Source organism: Pediculus humanus, genomic scaffold (assembly GCF_000006295.1).
Source record: "Pediculus humanus corporis 1103172107592 genomic scaffold, whole genome shotgun sequence".
Lineage (NCBI taxonomy): Eukaryota > Metazoa > Arthropoda > Insecta > Psocodea > Pediculidae > Pediculus > Pediculus humanus.
The window spans coordinates 143,833-169,943 of record NW_002987206.1 but is presented as its reverse complement, the minus strand read 5'-3'; the positions used below and the strand labels follow the sequence as shown (position 1 = coordinate 169,943).

Genomic DNA, 26,111 nt, shown 5'->3' with positions numbered 1-26,111 from the left:
AAATAAAATAAAAACTAAGTAAACCATTTGAAAAAAATTTTCTCTCTTCCCTCTCTCTCCTTCCCCCTCCCCCCCCATATAAAAATTGCGCACCTTTCATTTAATAAAAAAAAAAAAATCAATGAAAAGGTTTAATGGTAACAACAATGTGTGTGTGTGTGTGGGGGGAGGGGATTCCATGACTAATGCGGTGGCTCCCCGAATGAAAATGAGCTTTTCTTCTTTTCTTTTCCTATCTTAAGTATATTTATTTTTATAAAAACTTTTATTATTATTATTATTATTATTATTAAATCTGTCGACGAAACAAAAAATAATAATAATAATAATAGTAAATAATTTTTGGTAAAATATTTTTCATTTAAATAAAAGATGTGAGTGACGACTTTAATAAAAGTTTTTCATATTTAAAATCTACGGTTTTGGTTGGGGTCAATCCTGACCGTAAAAAAAAATTTTTTTTTTTTTTGGAGAAAAGCCAGCAGACGACAACTGAATGAAGGATCCCTTTTTTTATAAAAAATAAAAATTCTTATTTTAATTACGTATTTAATTTTTAATCTCTAACGTCGCAAACTCGCACACACGCACACGCACCCACACACACGCAGTATATAAAAAAGTAAGATTTAAAATTAATTATTATTATTATTATTGTTACAGATACCAGACGGAGTGGAGTTGTCTTTATGGGAGCTCCAAGAAATGGCAACGAGACAACAGCAACAAATTGAATCCCAACATCAGATATTAGTAGCCAAAGAGCAAAGACTAAGATACCTGAAACATCAAGAAGCGAGAACGCATCAAGTGGCAGCAGAAAATGAAAGGTTAAGAAGGTTAAAAGAACGGGTCGAAGCTCAGGAATTAAAATTAAGAAAATTGAGAGCTTTAAGAGGTCAAGTAGATCAGGACAAAATCAGTAACGGTACTTTGAGTACGTAAACATTTTCTCTCTCTCTCACACACTCTCTCTCTCTCTCTCTCATTCGTTTTCCTACAGCGTTAAAATTAACAGAAAAAAAAAAAAAAGTAATTAAAATTTATATAATATTTACAAACGAATACTTGTTGTATTCGACGACGATGCTTAACCCAATAATAATAATAATAATAAATTTAATTTTTTCTCTATTATCCATTTTCAATCGTTTGTTCATTACTTAAATTTTATTTAACTTTCCTCCCTCCCTTTTCCACCTTTCTCTCCCTGCCCCCCGATCCGAAAATAAAAAATTTAAAGTAAAAATAATGATAATGATAATAATACCGACCTTAATTTCATTGTTTTTTGTTTTTTTAAACGCCCATTTTTTTTTTTTTTTTTCACCTTTTGTCTCACAGACAGAGAGAAACATTATACAAAAAATAATTTAACGTGTGCGTGTGTGCGTGCGTGCGTGCGTGCGCGTGGGGGTATTATACGCCTAAAATAAATTAAAAAAACATTTTTTTTTGATTTTAGTTTCGAGTATCGAAATTTTTTTCTAAAATTTTCTTTTTAGTATGAATGAAAAATGAAAAAGAAAAAAAACGTCAAATCATTTATATCCGTTCTTTAGTAATAATAATAATAATAATAATAATAATAATAATATACTTGTGTGTGTGTGTGTTGATATAATTAAAAAAAGTTTCTCTAATTATTATTATTATTATTACTAGGAGGTTTAATGAAATTAAAAGTTTTAATTAATATTATTTCTTTACCTTTTTTTATTTTCTTTCCTTCTTCATCTTCTTATTCCCTTTTGTATTTTCATCTTTTCAATTTTCCTTTCTTCCTTCTGATGTTTAATTTGTTTTTTACCTAATTTTTCATTATTTAAAACGCTTTAACACCCTCCCCTACCCTCCTTCTCCTCCCTCCCTCCCTTTTTTTACGTAAAGAGTTTGATTTTTTACACGCGTCTGTGAGACACGTTATTATTATTATTATTTTAACACGCGCGAAAGGATTTTATTATTATTATTATTAATGTGAATTTAAATATTTCAGCCTCTGATTTAGACACTATAAGAGCTTTGTTCAATGAAAAAGAAAAGGAATTGTCGTTGGCAGTGGCTAAAGTCGAAGAATTAACAAGACAGTTGGAGGAATTAAAAAGAAATGGACGGACTAAAGAAGCTCAACCAACAGCGACAGCTGCCTTAGAATTAGATAAATTACGACGGGAACTTTTGGTAACAAAAAAAAAAAAAATTAATTTAATTAAATTTTTTGTTTATTTTCATAATGTTTTTAAAATTATATGTATATATTTTTAGTTTCGAAATAAATTAAAGGAACAACAAAATGCTCAACTCAATCAACAACGTGATGCATTGACCCAAAGGCAAGAAGAAATAAATTCAATAGACAAAAGAATAACCGAACTTCAGGACAGGCTTCAAAGGAAAAGATTATTAAATCAACAATTGGCAAATCAATTGCATTTCAACAACAACAACCAAACTAATGTTGTTAAAAACAATAGTGATAACAACCAAAATAATATCAATAACGTCACTTCAAACGGCAATAATAATAATAAGCAAATTTTAATGAGCAGCATAAGAGGTTCAAAATCAGCCATTGGATTATTATCAGGTTATCAGGGTCAACGTCATAATGTTGCCGCCGTTGAACCTTTCATACACGTACCAAATGCTTATCACCATCAGGTAATAATAAAATTTTTTTTTTGTTTTTTTTTTTTTTTTGTTTTTTCCTTTTGGTAAAAAAATGTTTTTTTTTTTTTTTTTTTTTTTTTTTTTGTTTTAGCGAACCGGTCCTGATTTAATTAAACAGAACTCTGAAGATGTTCCTAAAAATATTGTTTATCAAAAGCAAATATTAAAACCTCCTTTGACGAAAGATCATCATTCGGAAGATGTTGTTAACGAACTAGGTGTTAAAAGTGAATTAAATAAAAACAAAAGAAATTATGCGGAAAATAAAAGAGTCGTTGAAAATCTTATTGATGATGGTGGTGGTGGTGGTGGTGGCGGTGGCGGCGGCGTCGGTGTTGGTAATAAACCTCGTGAAAATATCGGAGTCGAATACATTCCGGAATTTGGTGCGAGCAAACTCGATCCGAAATATCAAACCCTTCCGTACAACACGAAATTCGGTATCAATCAACACAAAAATATCGGTCATCAAAGTGTCGGTGATGTTACTACAATTGAAAACAACAATGATGGATTATACGAAAGGAATACGGGGATTGTGAATCCGGTGGGCCAACAACAACAACCACAACAGCAACCACCTCTCATGACCGTTCACAACCCTCATATTTTACCTCCCAATTTGAACAACATTAATCGAATACCGAATCATTTGAATCCCAGGTAAATTTTTATATCATTATTATTATTATTATTATTATTATTATTATTATTATTATTTCATTTTTTTTTTTTAAATTAAATGAATTTTATTTTAAACCAGGATATATGGACAACAACAACAACAACCACCACCACCACCTTCGCAAATCAAAGGACAACCCATGGGAACGTCACCGCCGGTTAATAACGTATCAACATCAAATTCCAGTCCGAATTTAAATATTCCTAGACCTAATTTTCTCGCCAAAGGAAGCAATAATAATAATAATAATAATAATAATAATAATATTAATAATAATAACAATAATAATAATCAATCACAGAAATTGGTGGGGAAAGGTGGAAAACCGATCAGTAGCGTAGCCCCGACGAGTATCGTTCAAAAATTATCACCCAAAAATTTTTTAACATCCATAGATAAACCCAATCCAAGTTCAATTTATCAAACGAGTTCGACAAAAATTTTACCCGTACAACCACAAACGTTGGGTTCGACTCCTCAGGTATTTGACTCATCTTTTACTTCTTTTCCTTTTTTTTGTTTTCAAGACTTCTTAATGTGATTTGAATAACTTTTTGGTTTTTTTCATCATCAGGGCGTATATAGAGAAGTGAAAGGAGGAGGAGAGCAATTGATATCGAATCATTTGATGATAGCAGAAGGAACGGAAAGTAAAAATAAAAAACCAGCTTTGCCTCCAAAACCGGCGGTACCAATCAAACCAAGTCCACCGCCACCTCCTCGATTGGGTCATCCTCCCGAATGTCCAGAATCGAAAGGTTTCGTTGAAATCACGGCAGAATCTCTTGATCAAGCTCTCGGTGGAAAATTACCCGGAGTAGTATTAAATTGTAAAATGGATGAAGTGCCTTCAAACAGGGAACCATCAAGAAGTCCTACTCCGCCCCCGCCACCTCCTCCAACCTCCGAACCACCACCAGACGATTATAATTCGACAATGATGATGGACAATTTTGATTTGGATGTAAAAGATGATAAATCCGTTAACGTTGATAATAATATATCAAACCAAAGTTCAAATTTAGTGAATTCCAATGAATCAGGGACGACTTTAATAAACAATTGTACCTATAATATAAATAATAATAATAATAATAATGTAATTAATAATAATAATAATTCTATAAACAATAATTACGTGAACAATAATAATAATAGTAATAATATCAACAATATGCACATGACAATAAATAGGCGAATAGATATGCCGCCGGCATTTATGTATCCGGAAACGGAAGTAAATAACGTTAAAGATGAAAATGATAAATATATAATGGGTAAAAAATTTGAAGGTACAAATGCGGATATTGATAAAAAATCAATGGACGAATTAGATAGAATATCAACGAAATCGAACGATAATTACATAACAAATAATAATATCGAATCGAATGAAAAAGAAAAAAAATTTTTAGAAACGGAAGAAGTTGTTTTGAAATATTCAAACGATTCACCGGAAGTTCATAACAATATAGGTGAGATGACAACAAACTTTTTTTTTTTTTTTTTTTTTTTTTTTGCGTTTCGAATTACAATTCGTTAACATTTTTTTTTTTTGTTTTTCTTTTAGGAGAATCAATTTCTCAACAAATTGTAAGAAGAGTGAAAAAGGGAAATTTAAAAAGTAATAATAATAATAATAATAATAGCAATAGTAATAGTAATAGTAATAAAGGAAACGGATGTAGACGAGTAAGTTTCGATCCTCTCGCGCTTCTTCTCGATGCGTCATTAGAGGGTGAACTCGAACTTGTTATAAAAACGGCGTCGCAAGTTGCCAATCCGAGTGCTGCCAACGACGAAGGTATAACGGCTTTACATAATGCCATTTGTGCCGGTCATTTGGAAATTGTTAAATTTCTTGTAGAATTCGGTTGTGACGTCAATGCTCAAGACAGCGACGGATGGTAAAACTAAATTATTATTATTATTATTTTTAATTTAAATAACCTTATCATTATTATTAATATTACTTTTTTTTTTTTTTTGTTACAAAAGGACTCCTCTTCATTGTGCTGCTTCGTGTAATAATTTGGCAATGGTTCGATTTTTGGTCGAACACGGAGCTTGCATATTTGCAACAACACTCAGCGATCATGAAACGGCAGCAGAAAAATGCGAAGAAGACGAAGAGGGATTTGACGGATGTTCAGAATATCTTTACAGTAAGTTTTTCCTTTTCTTATCAATATTCGTTATCATATTATCATGGCATCGTTTTCGTTTTCCATCCAGGCATCCAAGAAAAATTGGGTATATTAAATAACGGTATGGTTTATGCCGTTTACGATTATACAGCTCATAATAATGATGAATTAAGCTTTAGCGAAGGAGATCGTTTGATTATACTCAGGAAAGGGGATGAAATGGAAAGGGAATGGTGGTGGTCGAGGTTACAGGATAAAGAAGGTTACACACCGAGAAATTTATTAGGGGTAAAAACAACAATATAAATTATTTATTTATAAATAATACTAATGATGCATAAAATAAAACTTTTTTTTTATTATTATTAATTTTCAGTTGTATCCGAGAATTCACGGGAATGGAAAAACAGAATAAAAAAAATTTTCCCTTTTGATTGGTTTTGATATTTTTTATTTAACAAATTATTATTATTATTTTTATCAACGGTAAATGACGATGTTGTGATATAATCAATTGAGATATTATATATATATATATATATATTTATATATAAATTAATATTTATTATGTTTTTTTTTTTTTTTTGATTATATATAATGATAATAATAAATAAATAAATATTATGTCCTAAAGTTAATAAAAAAAAAAAACAAATTATTATTTACATAATTTAAATAAAAATATGATGAAATTATTATTATTATTATTATTATTATAAATAATTGCGTTTAATTACTTATAACCTTTTAATTATTATTATTATTATTTTTTTTTCAAATGAGTTTTTAAAACATGAAGGAATCCCCCCACCATTTACAATAAAATAATTTTAAAAAATTATTTAAAAAATTTTATTTTTATTTTTTTTGTTTGTTTGACAAATTTTCAAGTCTTAAACGTTTTTAATTAAATAAATAAATATTTTTGTGATATATTTAAGGCTTAAATTCAGAAAAAAAGCAAAATTTATATCGAAATCAATTACTACTGCATAATTATTCAATAAATTAAAGGTAAATATCAGAAAACTAACGACGGTCCTGGTCCTCCAAAAGATCCATTATTTGGAGAATGATCATCCCAATCGTCATCGTAATCTTTTTTACGTACCACAGAATGTTGTCCCATTTTTTTCTCCGATAAAAACCTTTGATTGTCTCTGAAAAATATTTTTTATTTTTTATAGCAGACGACGATTTATTTTTTTGATGAAAATTTTCACGTTTTTATCACCTGTTAACAACGAGTTGTAAATTGGACGGTAGTGGACCCATTGGAGGATCCGAAATGTTACTTTGACGAAGAAACAAAATATAAGGAGATCCACCACTGTTATTCCATTCGTATTTGGCTAAAGAAACCTTAAAGAAGAAAAAGAGAAAGAAAAGTTAAAAAAAGATCAGGCGTAAACTTTACTTCAATAACTTACGATTGAATCGTTAAATGTAAACCATTGTCCTGATTGGTCGACAGCAGAAGAAAAATAATGGCCGCCATCTAAAGAACTACCAGAGTGTAAAACGACTCCCTTCAATTGATACATAACTAGCTAAAATAAAAGAAATCGTCCGGACTAGATAATATTTCCTGAAATCTTTAGTCTTTTAATTATTTATTATTATTATTTTTTTTTTTTTTTAAGGAAAAGCCACCGGAAACTCACATCCGTTTGTAATTGTGCTGAATTATAAACAGGAAGTTCGATCGTCGTTACATTTTTTAATTTGCTGTGAAGTTTTAATCTTTGTTTTCTATCCGGATCGAATCTTTAATAAATAATACGTAAATTTAACAACAATTTTTTTTATCAAATGAAAGCAGAAGAAATTATAAATATATAAACCTAAATAATTTAAGTGTGAGTATCAAATGTTGAGGAGCTTGAACGATTATTTGTTTTCGTGTCGCGTTTCTTTTTGTTCCACAACTTTCGCAATCGTACATGTTATCACTGTATAATTCTTCCGGTTGAAGACTTTCGTCGATGAGTTCCTTTTTAAAATTATTTTATTATTATTATTATTATTATATATCGTAATTTTATATGGAAAAATTTCACACGTACCTGAAGATCACAATATTTTTGATTGTCCGGTATTGATAAATGAAGATCTCTAAAATGATCATTTTTAGGAAAAGATTTTTTACAAGAAGAACAAACGGTTGTTGATACGGAAACTCCACCGAATAACCTTTCTATTATCGTATTTTCATCTAAAATAATAATAATAATAATAATAATAATAATAATAATAATAAAATTTTCTTTTAATTTCAGGTTCCAAAAGGATAAAAAAAGAGGAAAAACGAAATCGAACCAGATGTTTTATTAGAATTTGATTCTTCTCCATTACTATCCCCATTTCCATCATCTTTTTTTTCTATATTTTTATTCAATGATATAAATTGTTTTTTTCTTTTTATTACTTTTTTTTCACATTCGTGAAGTGTGTCAAGTAAATATCTGCAAATAATTAACAAAAAATTATTATTATTATTACTACATTATTCCCTTATTTAATAATAATAATAATAATAATAATTTTCATTAATAGTCATAAACACAGACAAAAAAATTAAAAAGATTTTATTAGTACATTAAATATTCTGAACTATCCTGTTGGTGACTCGGTCTAAAAGAAGGAGGAAGAGTAGAATTCATAACTCCATTAGGTGCCAAAACAGATCTTTTAGATTCTTGCATGAGTGCAAATAATAATTGAAGATCGTTGGCTGCTTTTTCAGTTGGATCTAATTCTTTTTCTATGAGTTCTTTACGAAATCTATTCATTTAAATAAATATTATTATTAAATTAATTTTTTTAACGGTTTTTCGAGGAGAAAAAAAGAAAAAAAATTATCATCACCTGGTTGTCATGTACAAAATTTGTAATATGCTATTCATAAAACAAGTGTTACCCTGATTTACAAGACCCTTATAAGGTGTTTCCGATTTAATACTATTAATATTTTCACCATAAGTTGAAAGAGGCCAATCATTATCAATTTTTTTTTTCGAATCCCAAAGAATCATTGAACTTGAATCAAATTCACTATCAGGCAAACACTAAAATCCACATTTGAAATTTAATACTTTGCAAAAAACATCACATATTTAATAAATAAGAATAAGACATTAAATTTTACCTTTAAAAGTTCTTCAATTAAATTAAACTTTACTTCATAATTTTTTTTTGGAGTAAACCGATTCAAAAGCGTTCTGATTAACCCGATAAAATCCAAATACACAGGTTTCACTTCTTTATCTTTTTTTAGTGAATGAATTATTTCAGGCACAATATCTATTACCTAAAAAAATAATTGTTTTCTTTTTTTTTTTTAATAATAACTTAAAATTGAATGATTAACAAATCATTTTACTTACTTTGTAAAAAACATGTGGGGTAGGAACTGAATATAACAATTTACGAAAAACAGGATAAGTTAAAGGGCGATATGAGGATATACTCAACGTTCGTATGAGTCTAACAATAACTCTTTCTGAAACTTCTATGAGAACACTATAATTTTTTCTAATTTCTAATTCTTTTATAATTACAGGAATCCAATTTTGAAGTCTATGTTCATGTGGACCCCATTGACAAAGGCCTTCAATTATCGCAGACAACATATTTTGCACCTGAAATGGATTTCATATGTACAGGTTAGTTTAATTTTTTTTTTTTTTTTATTGATATCTCTTTAATTTGACTAATAATACTTTATAGTTATCGTTCATGTTTGCATCACACAAAAGGCCTTCAACAAATTCTGCAATTTTATCTTCTTCGACCAAACCTAAAATGGTCCAAACTGCGGGACTGACAGGTGTTGAATTGTTTGTTATTTCCTGATATAAGAAATTTAAACATCTAATCATTGTTTTCCCACTAGGATCACATTGCCAGAATTTTGAAAGTGATGCTTGAAGAGCTTCAACATCCTTTAACCACTTAGATACTTCAGTTGAATTCTAAATTAAGAAATTAGTAGAAAAACAAATAATAATACAAAAATGTATGAAATACATTAAAACATAATTTTAAGGAGTTTAATACCTTGGGGCATCCAAACTCGAGTAACATTTTAATTATTTCTAGAGCTTGATGCGAAAATTCGGATGATTCTAATCGTTGTTCCGTCATTGAATATTTTTTTTTTTTTTTTTTAAATGTATAACCTAAAAATAAAGCTCTATATGAATGAATAGGAAATAATGAATCGTATTTTATTCAAAAATTTAAATTAAAATGAAAGAAAAAAATCATTTATAAAGTTTGAAAATTAAAAAAAAAACGAACACTAAACTAATAAAAAAATATAAAATTTATTTTAATGTATTAATAATATGTATTTATAAATGAATAGTGAAATAGATAAAATCAATTCAACTTGCCAATAATATAGCTAAAGTGAAAAAGAAAAAGTTTTATTCATTAAAGGAAAAATATATTTTTACGCAACGATTAGAGTTTATAATAAAATAACAAAACTAATAATTGTCATAGGTAATTAACGACGCAATGAGTCGACATAAATACAATCATACAGTACTTTGAGGAGCCATATTGCAACTACTAGTTTTACCTTTAAGACTACAAGTTCATTTCCTATAAAGAAAATTAATCAAGTTGATAAGACGGCAGAAACCGCCATAATAACCCAACTAGGAATGTCTAAATAAATTAATCCAATAAATTTTATATTTCTACATTCTTAAAGTTTAATAAAATGCTTTACGAACATCGTGTTAACCACAAGTAAATTGAATTATACGATTTTTATTAACAAATAACTCGTTAACGACTTTTTTTTAAAATTTTATATGTAAATATATGTTGTTAGATGAAAAATATTATTTTGTGAAAAATTTTCGAATTATATAAGTAATTACATATCTTATGTTTAGGTATATAGTTATTAAAATGTAATTTATATTTATTTATACTTTTAAAAGTAAATAACAATTACAACTGTGCAGTTTATGCCTGCAACCTCCCCCCTAAATAATAATAATAATGATTATAATTTATAAATATAAATATAATTTAAAATGATCAATTAAAAAAAAAAAAAAAAAAAAATTATATTTAATGTAATTTTTGGGCAATTTGGCAATACTGGAATTTAATGTATTTTACTTTGATAATCGTTTTAAGTAAAAACATATACATATGTATTTTATTTGACATGATGGATATTCTACCATCGATGTGTGGAACTTATTGTATTACTTTTATTGATACATTTCATTGGTCTGAAGATAAAATTAAAAAAGAATTCAGTACTGTTGGAAAAGTATTCAAAGTTCATAAAAATTATTTCGATAGGGTTTTCGTTAGGTTTTTAGAAAAAGATGATGCTTTGAAAGCTCTTTCCAAGTACAAAAACTCATTAAATGTGGAACCTGCACGTAATCGGAGAAAAAGGTTTGCTTAAGTGTATACTTTTCATTTAATAAATATCAATAATTTACAAATTTATTGCAATTTTAAGTACCCAACGTTACCTAAAGTTACTTTACTAACCTCTTAATTATATCGTTTTCAGCAGCACAGGCTCAAAAAGAGAAGAAAATAGAAGAAATAGTTCAAATGGTGCTACGTCAGTTATTAACCAAAATGAATTACCTGATGTACCTGAATTATTAAACATGAGTATGTTTTAATGTGTAAAACATAATTAATGGTTTTCCATGACTTTGTTTCATTCATGATAAGAAATAATTGTTTTTTTTTTTTTTACTTATTACTTTCGAATATTATTGAATTTCATAAATTTATTAAAACATTCTGAATGTAATTGTTATTCTGGTCTTGATTTTATTAGAAAACATATATTTATGTTTCAGAGTACTTTGCAAAATATTCAATTTTAATTATTATTATTTTTTTTTGTAATAATCATCTGTTTAAAAACAAATGTTTTTGTCGAAAAATTGTCGTTATCATGATAGAAAAGAGTCGAAAGTTTTTTTTTTTTTGTATATTTGAGTCTATTAATTTTAATATATTTAAAATTCATTCATGCATACATAATATTTTTTTTTTTTCAGGTCAAAATAAACAGAAAGTTTTTAATTTAGTATTAGGTAATCTTCCAAAAGATTACACAATTAAAGATGTCAAAGCTCTTGTAGCTGAAACAAAAGAATTAAAAATAAGTGAAATTGATGAGACTAATTTTTGTAAAATGTAAGTTTTTTTTTTTTACAACTATTTTTGAATATCTTTTCAACAAAATATATTTAAAAAAATGTATTTTTAATTGTTAATGAATTTTTTTTGTTTGTTAATAGGAAATTTTGCTGCCTTACATTAAATTCGGAAGAAAATCTTTTGTATCTCATAAATAAATTAAATGGATTCATGATATCTGGTAATAAATTAATTGCAGTTGAAGAAAATAAACTTTTAAATTGGTGTAAGCTTCCTCTTTGATTCTTGTTTAATAAAAAAAAAATTTTTTTAAATACATATACTAGTGAAATTACTAGTATTGTACTTTTAGAAATTATTCTAATTTAAAAAAAAGAAAAAAACATGACATTAAATTTTAATTTATGATGTTAGATTTATAAGTTTTATATATATATTAAAAATGAAATTATTTTTATAATTGTATAAAATTGTATTGTGTGGTACGTGCGAATTTGCTTGTTACCCCCCTCCCCCCCACGCACACATTTTTTAAAGAATTTTTTAATTTCATTTAATTGTATTCTTTTAAAAAGAAAAAGAGGGAAACGATGATGACGATGATGAAAACACTTTGAAAAGTTTTGTGGCAATTTTAAAATGAATACAACAAAGTTAAGATGTTCTTCTATAACTCCTCTTTGGTACAAAAAAAAAATTATAGGGGAAAAAATAAAAAAGAGGGAAAAGTTTCTTTTTTTCTTTGCAAATTCTGTACTTGCTGTTATTTTTACCAATTTTTACTGATTTTCTAAAAGTTGAAGGGATTAAGGGATTTGATTATCTTTTCTTTAGTTTAATATTATTAATACTTTTTTTTTTTTTGTTTTCCAAACATCTTAGTAGGCTGATAACACATTTCGAGGAACCAAAACGTTGGAGTTATCATTTTTAATGTTAATGACCGTAATCACACAAGAATTTTTCTTTATAAGAGAGAAAGAGAGAGAGAGACTGTTTTTTTTTTTTTTTTTTTAATTTAAGAAATTTTTTTGTGGAATGTTTATCAGTTTAAAAAAATAAATTAAAGGCTAGCCGAAAAGATGTACAAGTTTCCGCCTAAGTGCCCTTGATAGATTATCATTTTTCTCACAAAGTTTTTTTTTTTTTTTTAATTTTCCAGGGGCAATTTTTTTTTTTTTTTGAAAAATTGTTGTTATTCTGGATTATTTTTTTTTTTTAATTATTATTGTTTGGTTTTTCGTTCGTTTTCCTTGGGATATATATATTTTTTTACGTAAGTTGAAGTTTTTTAGTTTGTTTTAAGGGGTTACATTTTCTAAATTGTTTAAAGTACCCTTAAAAACAGTGGAAAAAAAATTTTTTAACCCCCCCCCCCCCGGAGTGAGTGAGGGATATAATAATAATAAATAAAAAATGTTAAATGTTTTCAACATATAATAATAATAATAAAAACGTTTTATGTAACAGCACAAGTGAAATGATATTAAAAAAAAAATTATTAAACTTTGTTGAAGTTTGATTAAAGAACTAATTTTTATTCCATTTTTATTTGTTTTAAAATAATAATAATAATTATTAGAATGTTTGCAAACATGATAAATATAACAAAAAAAAATTTAACAAATAAATAAAAGAAAAAAATGTAAAAAAAAATAATAAATTTTGATTTTCATTATCTAAATTTCAAGTAAATTAATTATTTATTATAAACGGTATTATTCATTTATTTATTTATTTACATAATATTATTATTAATTTTAATACAAAAAACTATTCTTTTTTTTTTCTAGATATATCATTCATTCTTATTATTATTATTATTGAAAAAAAAAAAAAATTTAGAAGAGAAATAATGACTTACGTGTTATTATCACTATAAATGTTTTCATAACTTTTTTCTCGTTTTTTTTTTTTTTTTATGTAATTAAAATTTTTTTTTTAAAAAAATGATTTTATGTATGGAAATATCATCGAAACGTGATTATAATTCACAAGTTATGATACAGAAAAAAACAAAAAAATTATGTTTTTTACAACAAATGATTCACTAAACATAAAAAAAACATTAAAAAATTGAAAAAAAAGTTTAAATAACAATTTGCTTCAGTTTTTTTTCTCTGTAAGTTTTTTATTTTTAATTATTATTATTATTATTATTATTATTAATTTTTAGGTTTTTAAATAAAAAATTGTACAATTTTAATTGTTATTAAATTTAAAACACTTGTTGTTTAACAAAAAAAAAAAAAAAATTGTTTAAATGCTTAAAGAATTTTGTTGTTGTTGTTGTTGTGACATAAAAATTTTTTCTAACGGATGTAATAATAAAAATTCATTAAAATTTATTAAACGAGGAACCACAAAACGAAAGAAAACGATTTAACATTGAATGTTACCTAATAATAATAATAATAATGATTATGACATTTATTGCCGTTAAAAATTTCAATAATCTATCATTATAAAACGATTTGAAATTTTTTTTTTTTTTTTTTTTTTTTTTACCTCATTTCTAGTTTGTATTCAATTATATTAGTTTGTGTGTGTGTTTGTATCCGTCGTTTGTTTTTAAATTCGTACGTATTATTATTATTATTTTTACAAAAACAACAACAAACAAACAATCAATCAATTCATTTACGTTAAATAAAAAACAACAACAATTTTTTTTCGATAGAAATTAATATCTTTGGATTTAGCAACCGTTTGTTTGTTTTGTCGATAAATTTAAACGAGACGACATGTTTTTTTTGCGTGTGTGTGTGTGTTGAACATTTTATGTTTTGTGTTATTATTATTATTATTTAGTTAGTGTAATACGTAACTGGTATTAATCATAGTAATAATAATTTTTTTTTTTTTTTTTTCTAATCGTAATCGTTTATTATCTTTCATAATCTTTTACTCATAATTTCTTATCAAATTTTTTTTTTTTTTTTAGAATTTTATACGACATTATTTGAAATTTTCTAAATTTAAATTCAACAAATAATAATAATAATAATAAATACTTATGTAAATAAATTTTGATAAGAAAATAAAATTCGACTGAATCCCTTTCCCCCCACAAAAAAAAACTCATATAAAGTATCCAAGGCCTTGTTTTTATTTTCCAGTATTATTATTATTATTATCATTATCATCATCATCATTAATTAATAAACCTTGACTTTTTCATTTTTTATTATTATTTAATTATTGTTATTAATTAATTTCATTTTATAAAAAAAAAAAAAAAAAAAAAAAAACGATAAATTATATTTTTACAATTATTATAAAATAATATAAATTTTTGTTTTACTTTCATAACATTCTTTATTTAATAATAATGATAATGATGATGATGATAATGATAATTAAACAAAGGTTAATTCTCACAATTGTTGTTGTTGTTGTTGTTGTTTCGTTTATTAACTCGTATAATAATAATAATGATAACGGAAGTCGAAACTCGTGCCCTGAATTTTTTTTTTTTTTTTTTAAAAAAACTTTCAATGTTAATTTTACAATTATTATGTTTTTTTATGTTTTATGTTTTTTTATGTTTTGTTTTTAAAAATAAATTAACCGTTAAATTATTTTATTACGTAATATTTCGTTTTTCGTGTTTCGTTTTTATTTTTTTTTTAAAATATAAAATATCATGCACGAGACGTAAACGCGCACGCACACACACACCAGTCAAAAACCTGTTTTATGTAATTTTATAAAAACCAGATTAATAATAATAATAATAATACTATTGATATTTTGCAATAAAATGAAATTAAATACGTTATTGATTGTTTTGAAAAGAGGCTATTAGGATATCAAAAAATAAGTCGAATTTTCTTATGTATTTTATTTATTTATTAAATCATGCGTCGTCAAATTTTATATTTGAAATGAAATTGAATTTTTATATAAAATAACTTGAAAATTTATATTTTATTGAAGTTTTATTATTACCCTCTAGCAATTTATATTTTATATTTTCAATGTTTGATATATATATATTTGAGAACTTTTAAAGTTAATAATTTTTTGTTTTTTTTTAAACAAGTTCGTTTTTTAAATTTTTTATAAAAAAAAAAAAAAACGCGGAAGATAAAAATTATATTTTGACAAATTCAAGGTTTGGGTGTTTCTAATATTATTAACAAATAAATAAATAAATTTTTATGTTTTATTACAAAAGGGAAAAATTTATCGACCGTTAAATCAAACTAAAAATAGAAAATCAATAGAAATTAATTAATTTTTTATTTTTTCAGGTATAATTGAAAATGAATTCGAGAACAACAACAGAAACTAAAAGAGAAATATCCGTCAAAGGTGATCTTATTGTTGTTAAAACATGTGAAAAAACAACAACAATTTTACCGGGAAAGGTATAAACATAAATAAAATTTAATTTTTACCGCCATCTTTTTTTTTAATTATTTTTTTTTTTTTTATTTATAAATAGGATCCGGTTATAAAAGAAGTAACAAAAGTTGAAGAATTCGTCGGTGAAGATGGTTTAAAAAGATTACCAGAAGATTTTCGTCGTCAACTTGAAAATATTTACGATAAGAAAACTGTTTCGCCATCGAATAAAATTGCGGTAAAAGAAAATTTTGCCGAAGATTGTTTGGCTGAACATAATAAATATAGGAAAGCTCATGGAGTACCACCTTTGATCATGAGCATGGAGGTAAAATAAAAAAAATTTTCTTTTATTTTCTCGTTTTGTCGTTGTTATTTTCATTAAATAATTAAAAACATGATTGATTGAAAAATAAAGTTGGTTAAAATATGTGAGAAAAGAGTTCGAGAACTTTCCGAAACGGATCGTTTAACAAATAATCCAAATGCTAATTATGGTGAAAGCGTCGGATGTTTTTGGTCCACGGATCCAGATCATCAAATAAATCCTGCTGAACTTATGTACAGATGGTATGCAGAAAGAAAAAATTACAATTATAACGCCGAACCTAGTAATTTAAATGCAGGTACGTGAGTGTTTAACGGTTAAAAGAAGTACTACTCTTTAAAACAATGTTTTTATCATCATTATTATTTAATTTATAGGTCATTTTACTCAAATGGTATGGAAAAATAGTACGGAATTTGGTATAGCAGCGGCAAAAAGTAATTCTAATAAAATTTTCGTTATCGCCGCCTATCGTGCTCCAGGAAATTGTATTGGACAATTTAAAAACAACGTTTTGCCACCTACGTAAAAATTTTTTTTTTTTTTTTTTTTTTTTTATTCTCTCTCATTGGCCGAATCATTATTATTATTAAAATTTTTTAGAAACAAGGATATGAACTTTGATGAACCCGTTATGAGCGAGGCTTCGGCCAAAGCCGGAAGTACGAATAGAAATGAAAATGCATCGGGTGGCGGGGGGGGAAGAAGTGAAAATACATCCGGTAGTGGCGGAAGAAATGAAAATACATCCGGTGGTGGCGGAAGAAATGAAAATACATCCGGTGGTGGCGGAAGAAATGATAATGCATCGAATAATAGTAAAAGTGGAAGCACGGACGGTAGAAGAGCTGGTACCTCAAATGATGATTCTTCTATGGATCCTCTAAATCAAGAAGGTCTTGCAGTTCATAATGAATATAGAAAAAAACATGGAGTTCCGCCTTTGGTCTTTAGCAAACAAGTAACGAATTTCATTCACTTTTTCCATTTACGTATTTAATTTCGTAATTTTTTTTTTTTTTACATAATTTGATGGTATGTTTAAGCTCGCACAATACGCACAAGAATGGGCAAATTATTTGGCCAAAAATGAAAAATTCGAACATAGAAAAGAGAGAAAATATGGTGAAAATTTGTACACGTTCCAATCTAGTGACCCCCAAAGAATTGCAACGGCATCGGAAGCGTGTAAAAGTTGGTACGACGAAATACAAAAATATAATTTTGATTCGGAAGATTCATCACTTTCTTCAGGTACGATTGTAAGACTCTTTAACTAATTATTATTATTATACGTACGTGTGATTAAGTGAAAATATTTTAATCAGGACATTTCACACAAATGGTTTGGAAAAGTTCAAAAGAAGTCGGAATGGGATATGCAAAAGGAAAATCTGGAATGCAAATAATTGTAGCAAATTACAATCCTCCAGGAAATTACGTAGGAATGTATAAAAGCAACGTATTAAAACCATCGTAATATATATTAATAATAATAATAATAAATAAATAAAATTTATTTTCAATTATATCAATTAATAAAAACATCATTATTATTATTTTTATTATTAATCATCATCATGTCACGTGGAATCACGATAAATTTTCGCGTGGACAAAATTTGTGATAATCGCGCCTAAAAAAAAGTGATTTTTATCGAATGAGTGGAAAAAAAAATTTCCATGTGAATGATTGAAAAAGAGCGTGAATTGGAAAATGGAAGGAAAGATGGAAGGAAAGTTGATGGCTTTAAAATTTCTTTTTTAATATTTTTGTTGCAGTTCTGTCTCTAATTTCAAAAAAAAAAAAAAATTTTGTGATTGGGGGTTGAAAAAAAAAAAAAAACTTTTTACCGACCCTAAAAAATTTTATTTATATATAAACAGACACGCATATAGCCAAAGGGAAAAAACGTTAAATGAAATTTTTTTTTATATGAAAAACGTCGGCCATTTTCTTTTTTTTTATTATTGTATTTTAAAAACTTTTGTTTATATTGACATTAAAATGGTAAAATATATAAATATATTTTTGTTATTTTAAACTTTATTATTATTATTATTATATTACAATAAAATAAATAAGAGAAATAGATGTAAACATAACAAAAAAAAAATTGTTTTTTTTTTTTTTTTATTTATATTAATATTGGATTTCATTTGATTTATATGAAAAGATTTCACGTAAATATTTTTGTCAAAATATTGTTATACGATATGTTTGCATATTATTTAATAATAATAATAATAATAATAATAATAATAATAATATTTTTTTTCTTCGTCTAGACGTGACGTGATTGATAGATTGAAAATAACAAAAGAATTTTTCTCATTTTAGAAAAAAAAAACTATTCGATAAAAAAAAAATTAATTTTTTTATATGATTTCATTTCATTATCTATCATTCATTTAATCAATTAATTATTATTATTATTATTATCGTAACGGAAAATTGTTATGAAAAATATTTTTCAGTGAACATCAATCAAAGCAAAAAATTTTAAAAGAAAGAGAGAGAGAGAGAGAACAACAAAAGATGAGAAAAACCTTTTTTTTTTTTTTGAAATTATCTGTCAAAAAAAAAAAAAAATTTTTTTCAAATTTTTGTTTTTCTTTTTTTTTTTCAATTCTCTTGTCAATACCAAAATCATTATTATTATTATATATAATAAAATTGAATTTTTAAAAAAGGTGTCGAAAATGTGTGGTGCCTCCTTTTAATAAATATTTTTATGTTCTAAAAGGGTGGCTAATTATTAAATCCCCAAAAATTATTTTTATATTGAAAATAAAAAAAAAAAAAATGTGCATATGTGTGTGTGCGTGTGTGCGTGTATGTCTGTCTGAAAAACAAACAAACAAACACACACACACACATTTCTATATTGTATTTTTCTCATGGTTTCCTTTTTTTTTTTATTTTTTTTTAATGTATGTATAAAAATTCACACGTAAACGAATAATTTCATAAAAATTATTGTTATTATTATTATTATTATTATTATTATTATTTATTTGTTATTTATTTTCTTATCCAATTCAAAAAAAAGGAGAATTTTTAAAAACATGTTAAAATAAAATCAAATTCAGCCATTGTGGTAGAAAAAAAAAAAAAAAAAATTCTTCTTTATTGAATAAGAAAAAATAAAATAACCATTGATTTCATTGAAACGTAACGGGAAAAAAAAAAATTTAAATTTTTATCAATGCAAAAAAAAAATGTTTTTTATCTCTATGGAAAAATTTTATTAATTTAAAAACGGCCCGAGTGAGTTTTAATGTAAAAAAAAATTTTTTTTTTCTCATTGAATTTATTCGGCAAACCCTTTATCATTATTATCATCATCATTATTATTTTTTTATAATTTATAAAGCCTTAAAAAAGAAAAAAAATCTTTAAGAATATTAATATTATTATTTTATTATCGATTAATATCCGACGGTCAAATCAAAAAAAAAAAAAAAAAAAAATTTCCCCCTCTTAGTTAAAACTTATGAGAAATAACTTTTTTATTCCCTCCATCTTTAAAATTCGTTAATTAAACTTCCGGTTTTTTTTTATAAAAAAAAAAAAAAGGAGGAGTCACGAGCAAAAAAAAAAAAATTTTTTTTTCTTCCCATTCCCCCCGCCCCTTTTTTTTTATCTCTCCCTCTCCTTTTTTTGATTTCATATTTCCATACGAATACATTTACAAATACTATCTCATTAAAAAGAATTTTTTTTTTAACTCTCCCTCTCTCTCTCTCTCTCTCTCTTTCTCTCTCATACTTTTTTCCCTCTTTCATTTTATCTTTTCTCTTTCTTTTTCCCTTTCTCTCTCTCTCTCTCTCTCTCTCTCTCTCTCTCAATCTCTTTCGCCTTCATTAACGCATATTTTTTCAAAAGGTAATTTGATTTCTTTTACAAGCTTGAATTTTATTTTTATATAAAAAAAAATTTTTTTTTTTTTTTTTTTTTTTAAAATTCGAATAATCAAAATGTGAAAAGAAAAAAAAATTATGAGTTTATTTAAAAATTAATTATTTATTCTTATTTAAATAGCTTTTTTTTTTACTTTTCTATTAATTAATTAATTAATTAATAACTTTTAAGAACTCATACATAAATACCCGCGTTTGCATGTAAACAAAACTTATGACGTGAATGTTTAAATCAACTTATTATTATTATTATTTTGACTCGTAATCACGTCTTAATTCCATTTCATTCATTTCAGGTTCTACCCCGACGATCCTTAAAGTTATTATCATTATTATTATTGGAAAAAAAAAATTAATAAATGAGTAAGGAGGTATAAAAAAAAAACCGCCTTTTCCCATTAACAATAAAAATAAACATAATAATATTGTAACTTATTAATAATTTTTTAATTAATTGATGATAATAATAATAATAATAATAATAATGAAGTTATAAACAAATATAATTCGTAGTTAAAAAAATAATTTTTTTTTTTTGATTAAGTACGAATAATAGTTGCGTTGATTTATCACCCTAAATAATTTTTTTTTTTTTATAATAAAAACCCCTAAAGGAAGCCAGAATGAAGGGAGAATAAAAAAAAAAAAATAAGCCAATCATAAATGTTGGCCCCAAACTAACAACCAATCAGATTTTTTCTTATTTTATCCCTCATTTCCAAATGTTTTTTTTTTTTACAGACGTTACAAAAAATGGTTGATGATGATTTTTTGTTGACTTGTGAAATTTTTTAAATTTTTTTTTCTCACGAATTGAAATGTTTTAAAAGGTTAAAAGGTTATCAAAATCATTCAATTAATTATTATTATTATTATATTTTAAAAGTTTTTTTTAATATGTTAAAATTCATAATATTTAATTTTTTCAATAATTTCAAAGTAAAAAATATTATATAAAAATTTTTTTTTTTTATTGTTAAATTATTCTTAGCAGACGACAAAATTATTTAAATATTATTTTTTAACGATGTTTATATAAATCTTTTTTTTTTTTTTAAATTCAAAAACGTTTTTGAATAAAAGAAAAGTTTTTTTTTTTTAAATAATAAATGAAATAATATGGATGATACCCAAAAGGGTGGATAAAGATTGTAAGCTTGTTAGCTGAGCTTGTTAACGAGAAAAAGCAGAAGACATAACGAGCTGTGACAAGAGTTAGCAATTAGTGAATGGAAATGTGTTGTGTGTGTGTGTGTGTATGTGGAAGAGATAGCAGGGTTGAATGAAAAGTCGATGGGGATGAAATTGGGAAACCTTTTTTTTTTTTTATTCATCGTAATTTGTTTTTCTCCCTTTTTTTACGCGAAATTTATTTTTAAAAAAATGATTTCGTTCGAATTTCTTTTAATTTTAATAAAATATTAAGGAAAAATCATCATTATTTTCCTTTTTTTTTAATGGAGGTCGATGACTTATTTATCACAATTAATTATAATTAGTATTTTCGTATTTTAATAACTAATTCTTTATATAAATAGATATATGTGTATGAGTAAAATAAAATAAAAATTTTTTTTACAGAAAAACGGAAAAAAAGAAAGATGGAGAAAAAGAATAAGGGAAACAAAACGAAAGAGTGAGATAATCATAATACAAGAGAAGAGAAAGTTTCTTTATTGGGTTAGTTAGCATTATGACAGATATCGCATCATAACTAACTTTATAAAATTTGGTACCCGAGGGTCTAAAAAAGTTGTTCTTTTACCCCTTTAGACCACCCCCATCCTCCATACCTCCTTCCTTCCCCTCTCCCACCATCCACCTCATCTTTATCACATTAAAACTCAATTTTATCACAGATATTTTTCTTTCTTTTTTTTTTTTTTATTCTTCTCTTAAAAGTCACGTCTTGATGTTATTATAAAGAGAAAAAGAAAAAAAAAGAAACAATTTTTCTTTTTCTTTTTTTGTTATAAATTAAATAAAAGTGAGAAGAAACACCATGAGAAAATAATAATAATAATAAAAAGGATTTGATATAAAATTATATTTATTAATTTTAAAACGTTTAATTTTTTCATAATAATAATAATATTAAATGTTATATTGAAGCAATTAAAAAAATCACATTAACGTCGATAATTATTTTAAAAAAAAAAAAAAAGGGATTTTTAATAATTTACCCCATAAGATATAATAAAATAGCCGCCATTGTTGTTTTTATTTCGTTTAGTTAATTAAATCTCCGTTAGGTGGTAGCACCCGTTACTTTTCTCTAATGGATGAAAATGAGAAAATGAGGAAAAAAAAAGAAAATTTCTTTTTGTTTTAAAATGTTTTATTTAAAAAAAAATTAACGTTAAACATTTTTACAAATTAAAATAAAAAAATATTTTATATAAATTTTTCAAAAATCATACATGCGTGAAAGTATAATTAATTTTTTAAATGTTAAATAATCATTAAAATAAAAGTTATATACGAAAATGGCGAGGGGTGGGGGAAGAGGAAAATAAATAAATAAATAAATTTTAATGAGAATGGTAAATAAAATAGTTAATGGTAAAAAGTAGTAAGTAATAATAGTAGAAAATACCACAAAGAGAGTAAAAGTAGAGAAAATAAATTAAAAAAAAAGGTTTCGTTTATTTTCACCCCTTTTTATATTATTTCCCATCATTTCCTTTCGCATCCTTCTATGCCACTTTAAACCAAGAAAAATTAAGAAAAAAAGAAAATTTTTCTTTCCCCCTGTAAAAAAAAAAAAAATCCTGTTTTTTCATTTAACTCAGAAAATTTTCCACGGAATTTCCCATTTTTTTCTCTCTCTCTCTTTCTCTTCCTTTCTTCTTAAATAATTTTTTTTTTCCTCGATATAAATTAAATTTCCTAAAAGATTTAAGGAAATTTTCTTTTTTTTTTATTGACAGGTGTAAATTACTCAATTTATTTATTTATTTATTTATATTAATTGCGTTGTTTTATTCAGATAATTATAATTAATATTATTAACGTTTAGCGTCAATAAAACTAAGCAAAAAATTTTCCATATTAATAATAATATTAATTTTACATTCGCACCATAAAAAATTTTTCCCTGGAAATATAAACAATAAATTTATTTATTTTTTTCCAATTCTTAAAAATTGTTTTCACGTATACAAATAAAAAAAGTTACGAATAGAAAATAAATTTTTTTTTTTATTCTCCTGACACGTTAAACGTAAGAGAGGAAAAAATAATAATAATAATAATAATAACGACAGATGTTTTATTACCTATACTTCGTACCTTAAAAAAAAAGGGATAATAATAATAATATAGTAAATAAAAGGCAAATAAGGTAGAAAACAAAACAAAAAAAAAAAAAAAAAAGAATTGAGAGTTGTCATTTTCATTTGTAGTGTTTAGCAAATGAGGTGAGAAAAAAGAAGCCTTAATAACTGAATAATCTCTCCCTTTTTCTCCCCTCTCTCTCTCTCTATTTCACTCTCTCTCTCCTCACTCCTCTCTTTTCCCTTTTTTTCTTCTTCTTCTTTTTCTTTTTTCCCCCACCGCCGCCCCGAAAAAAAAAAAAAATTATATTCAATGTAAATAGACAAATAAAATATAAGCTTTAAATCCTTTGAAAAAACAATATTTTTAAGTGTTGTCATCAACCTAAGAAGACCGTTATCCCTTTCATATTAATATGGGTAAAATAGTTTATGTAACGTTATTATTATAAATTTTACCCTCGATGCTCCGCCCATTTTGTACAAGGCGGCGACTGACGTCGGGAGTTTGGCAGTCGCGTATCAACGTTTCTCATGTGAATTACTAGTTATTTAATTTTTTTTTTTCCTACAATTTTTTTTTTTTTTTTTTTGGAAATAAATATATAGATATATGTACATAGGTTTTATGATTATTATTATTATTAAATAAAATTTTATTTTTTTTTATTTTAAAAATTCAATCGTAAAACGCTGATATTCGCGTTAATCGTACAATAATAATAATAATAATAATAATAACAAAGAAAGTTATCGTGTAAGAAAACTAGATATAAATTCGCGAGTATTTAGTTATTAAATCGATCGGGAATCGGTTGTGATTAATTAAAAGCAATGGGGAATGAATAAAAATGATGGGAAAATAACTTTAATAATAATAATAATAAAAATAAATTCAATATGAATATCAAACCTGAAATCCCATCGCCGAATAACGTGAATCAGGGAAACATATCGTCATCAACAACGAATTTAAGTAACGCGTCAGCCATCGGTACAACGATCACGACGCCAACGGTGTCTCCCAGACAAAATCAAACGACCATTCAACGAACGTCATCCGCGATGCCTCAAAGGAGTCCATTTGCCATACAAGAACTATTAGGCCTAAACGAAACGACAAACGTCGATAGGAAAATGGTCACGGGTATAGGAGGTATCGGTGCGACGGGATTTCAAAATCGCGTTCTCCCTCATTTGCAAAACGACAGCAATTTTCACCATCACATGTTGGCGGCGGGTAATCTCACGAGTCGTATGGCATATTTTAACGCTCAGGCAGCCGTCGCAGCTGCCTACAACATGAATAGCATGGCAGCAGCTGCAGCAGCAGTACAAGTTGGCATGGCCGGCAACGGAACGTCCGCCGCCGGTAACGCATCCACAGCAATGTTGGGTTTAAACCACGTCGGAAGAGACCACAGCGCTGGAAGTAAGTAAAAATCCGACATTTTCTTTTTTTCTTTTTTCCTTTTTTTTAAAAAAAAATTTTTTAAATTTTAATAATCCTTTATTAAACCATAAAATCAATAATAAACGGATGATGGATATTTTACAACCAGAAATTTAATTACTTTTAAAAAAACACATAAATGAGAGATGAAATTCATAAATATCCGGTTAATTAAATTTATTAATTAAATAAATAAATAAATAAAATCAAAAATTAATGTGCGTGCGTGCGTGCGTGAAGGTTGCGTATTATAAAAAATTTTTGTTTTTGACAAAATTAAATTTCTTATTAATTTATATGAGTGATACATAACACATGGTTTATATGACGTCTCTAACTAAAATATTAATAATAATAATAATTGAAGCGAAAAAGAAAGAAAAATTAATTTATTTTGACTTATTTATATCAATAATAATAATAATAATAATAATAATAATAATAGCTTTATTTATTATTAATAATATAATTCAGATTAAAAAAAAATTTTTTTTCTTTTAAATATAAAACATGAGAAAAATAAATAAATAAATAAATAAATAATAGTATCAATAAATAATTGTTTATTTATATGAGAGAAAACAATAATAATAATAATATTTTAATGTATAAACAAAACGATTAATAAAAAAAACTCAATAGTAAAATGGATAATGATAAATTGATAATAATAATGAAATTTGGGGCAAATATATTAGAAAAATCAATTATGTAAAAGAAAAAAGAAAGAAAAATATAAAGGGATGAAACAACCCTCGTAAGCACACACATCTTAAAGAAAAAAAAAAAAAAAAAAAAAAAAAAAATTTTGCGGCGGCGACTTCCAAACGCACCAAAAGCGGTTTCAAGGGGCTTAAGGGCGCATGTACCGAAGGAAACAATGGTTAGGATATATCCGCATTTATATTTCTTTCTCTTTTTATTTTCATCTCCTCTCACTTTCTCTCGCTCACTCACTCATTCTTTTTTCCTTTTTTATATATATATATATATATATTTTTTTTCTCTCTCTCTCTCTCTCCCTCTTCACCCCCTACCCATTTTCTCCTTTTTTTTCCAGCTTCTGGCTAACGAGATTTAAAAAAGTTTGGACACAATTTTCTAACTTTTTCCACTCT

The 26,111-nt window shown here is 25.6% G+C and overlaps 6 protein-coding genes across 6 annotated transcripts; 5 read left to right on the top strand and 1 right to left on the bottom strand.

Annotated features, from left to right (window-relative positions):
• Nucleotides 1-705: 705 nt before the first annotated feature.
• On the top strand, nt 706-5,811 carry Phum_PHUM230390 (apoptosis stimulating of P53, putative; the record flags this gene model as incomplete). Its single annotated transcript, XM_002425946.1, has 13 exons — nt 706-937; nt 2,000-2,184; nt 2,269-2,664; nt 2,765-2,891; nt 3,039-3,336; nt 3,437-3,543; nt 3,676-3,825; nt 3,958-4,422; nt 4,561-4,650; nt 4,774-4,833; nt 5,034-5,265; nt 5,357-5,523; nt 5,594-5,811. The coding sequence occupies 13 exons, from the start codon at nt 706-708 to the stop codon at nt 5,809-5,811; spliced, it is 2,727 nt and encodes a 908-aa protein (XP_002425991.1).
• A 715-nt stretch (nt 5,812-6,526) lies between these two features.
• On the bottom strand, nt 6,527-9,651 carry Phum_PHUM230380 (ubiquitin carboxyl-terminal hydrolase, putative; the record flags this gene model as incomplete). Its single annotated transcript, XM_002425945.1, has 13 exons — nt 6,527-6,665; nt 6,740-6,867; nt 6,936-7,055; nt 7,170-7,272; nt 7,350-7,498; nt 7,572-7,720; nt 7,825-7,970; nt 8,104-8,289; nt 8,374-8,573; nt 8,654-8,808; nt 8,888-9,146; nt 9,228-9,479; nt 9,565-9,651. 13 exons carry the CDS (start codon nt 9,649-9,651, stop codon nt 6,527-6,529), a joined length of 2,073 nt encoding a protein of 690 aa, XP_002425990.1.
• Nucleotides 9,652-10,636: 985 nt separating this feature from the next.
• Phum_PHUM230370 (uncharacterized protein) lies at nt 10,637-11,946 on the top strand (the record flags this gene model as incomplete). Its single annotated transcript, XM_002425944.1, has 4 exons — nt 10,637-10,935; nt 11,057-11,163; nt 11,562-11,700; nt 11,805-11,946. The coding sequence occupies 4 exons, from the start codon at nt 10,637-10,639 to the stop codon at nt 11,944-11,946; spliced, it is 687 nt and encodes a 228-aa protein (XP_002425989.1).
• Nucleotides 11,947-15,932: 3,986 nt separating this feature from the next.
• On the top strand, nt 15,933-16,871 carry Phum_PHUM230360 (uncharacterized protein; the record flags this gene model as incomplete). Its single annotated transcript, XM_002425943.1, has 4 exons — nt 15,933-16,037; nt 16,115-16,342; nt 16,433-16,640; nt 16,720-16,871. The coding sequence occupies 4 exons, from the start codon at nt 15,933-15,935 to the stop codon at nt 16,869-16,871; spliced, it is 693 nt and encodes a 230-aa protein (XP_002425988.1).
• Nucleotides 16,872-16,976: 105 nt separating this feature from the next.
• On the top strand, nt 16,977-18,109 carry Phum_PHUM230350 (uncharacterized protein; the record flags this gene model as incomplete). Its single annotated transcript, XM_002425942.1, has 4 exons — nt 16,977-17,303; nt 17,389-17,596; nt 17,671-17,804; nt 18,044-18,109. The coding sequence occupies 4 exons, from the start codon at nt 16,977-16,979 to the stop codon at nt 18,107-18,109; spliced, it is 735 nt and encodes a 244-aa protein (XP_002425987.1).
• Nucleotides 18,110-24,440: 6,331 nt separating this feature from the next.
• Phum_PHUM230340 (uncharacterized protein) lies at nt 24,441-25,168 on the top strand (the record flags this gene model as incomplete). Its single annotated transcript, XM_002425941.1, has 2 exons — nt 24,441-24,972; nt 25,140-25,168. 2 exons carry the CDS (start codon nt 24,441-24,443, stop codon nt 25,166-25,168), a joined length of 561 nt encoding a protein of 186 aa, XP_002425986.1.
• Nucleotides 25,169-26,111: the final 943 nt, after the last annotated feature.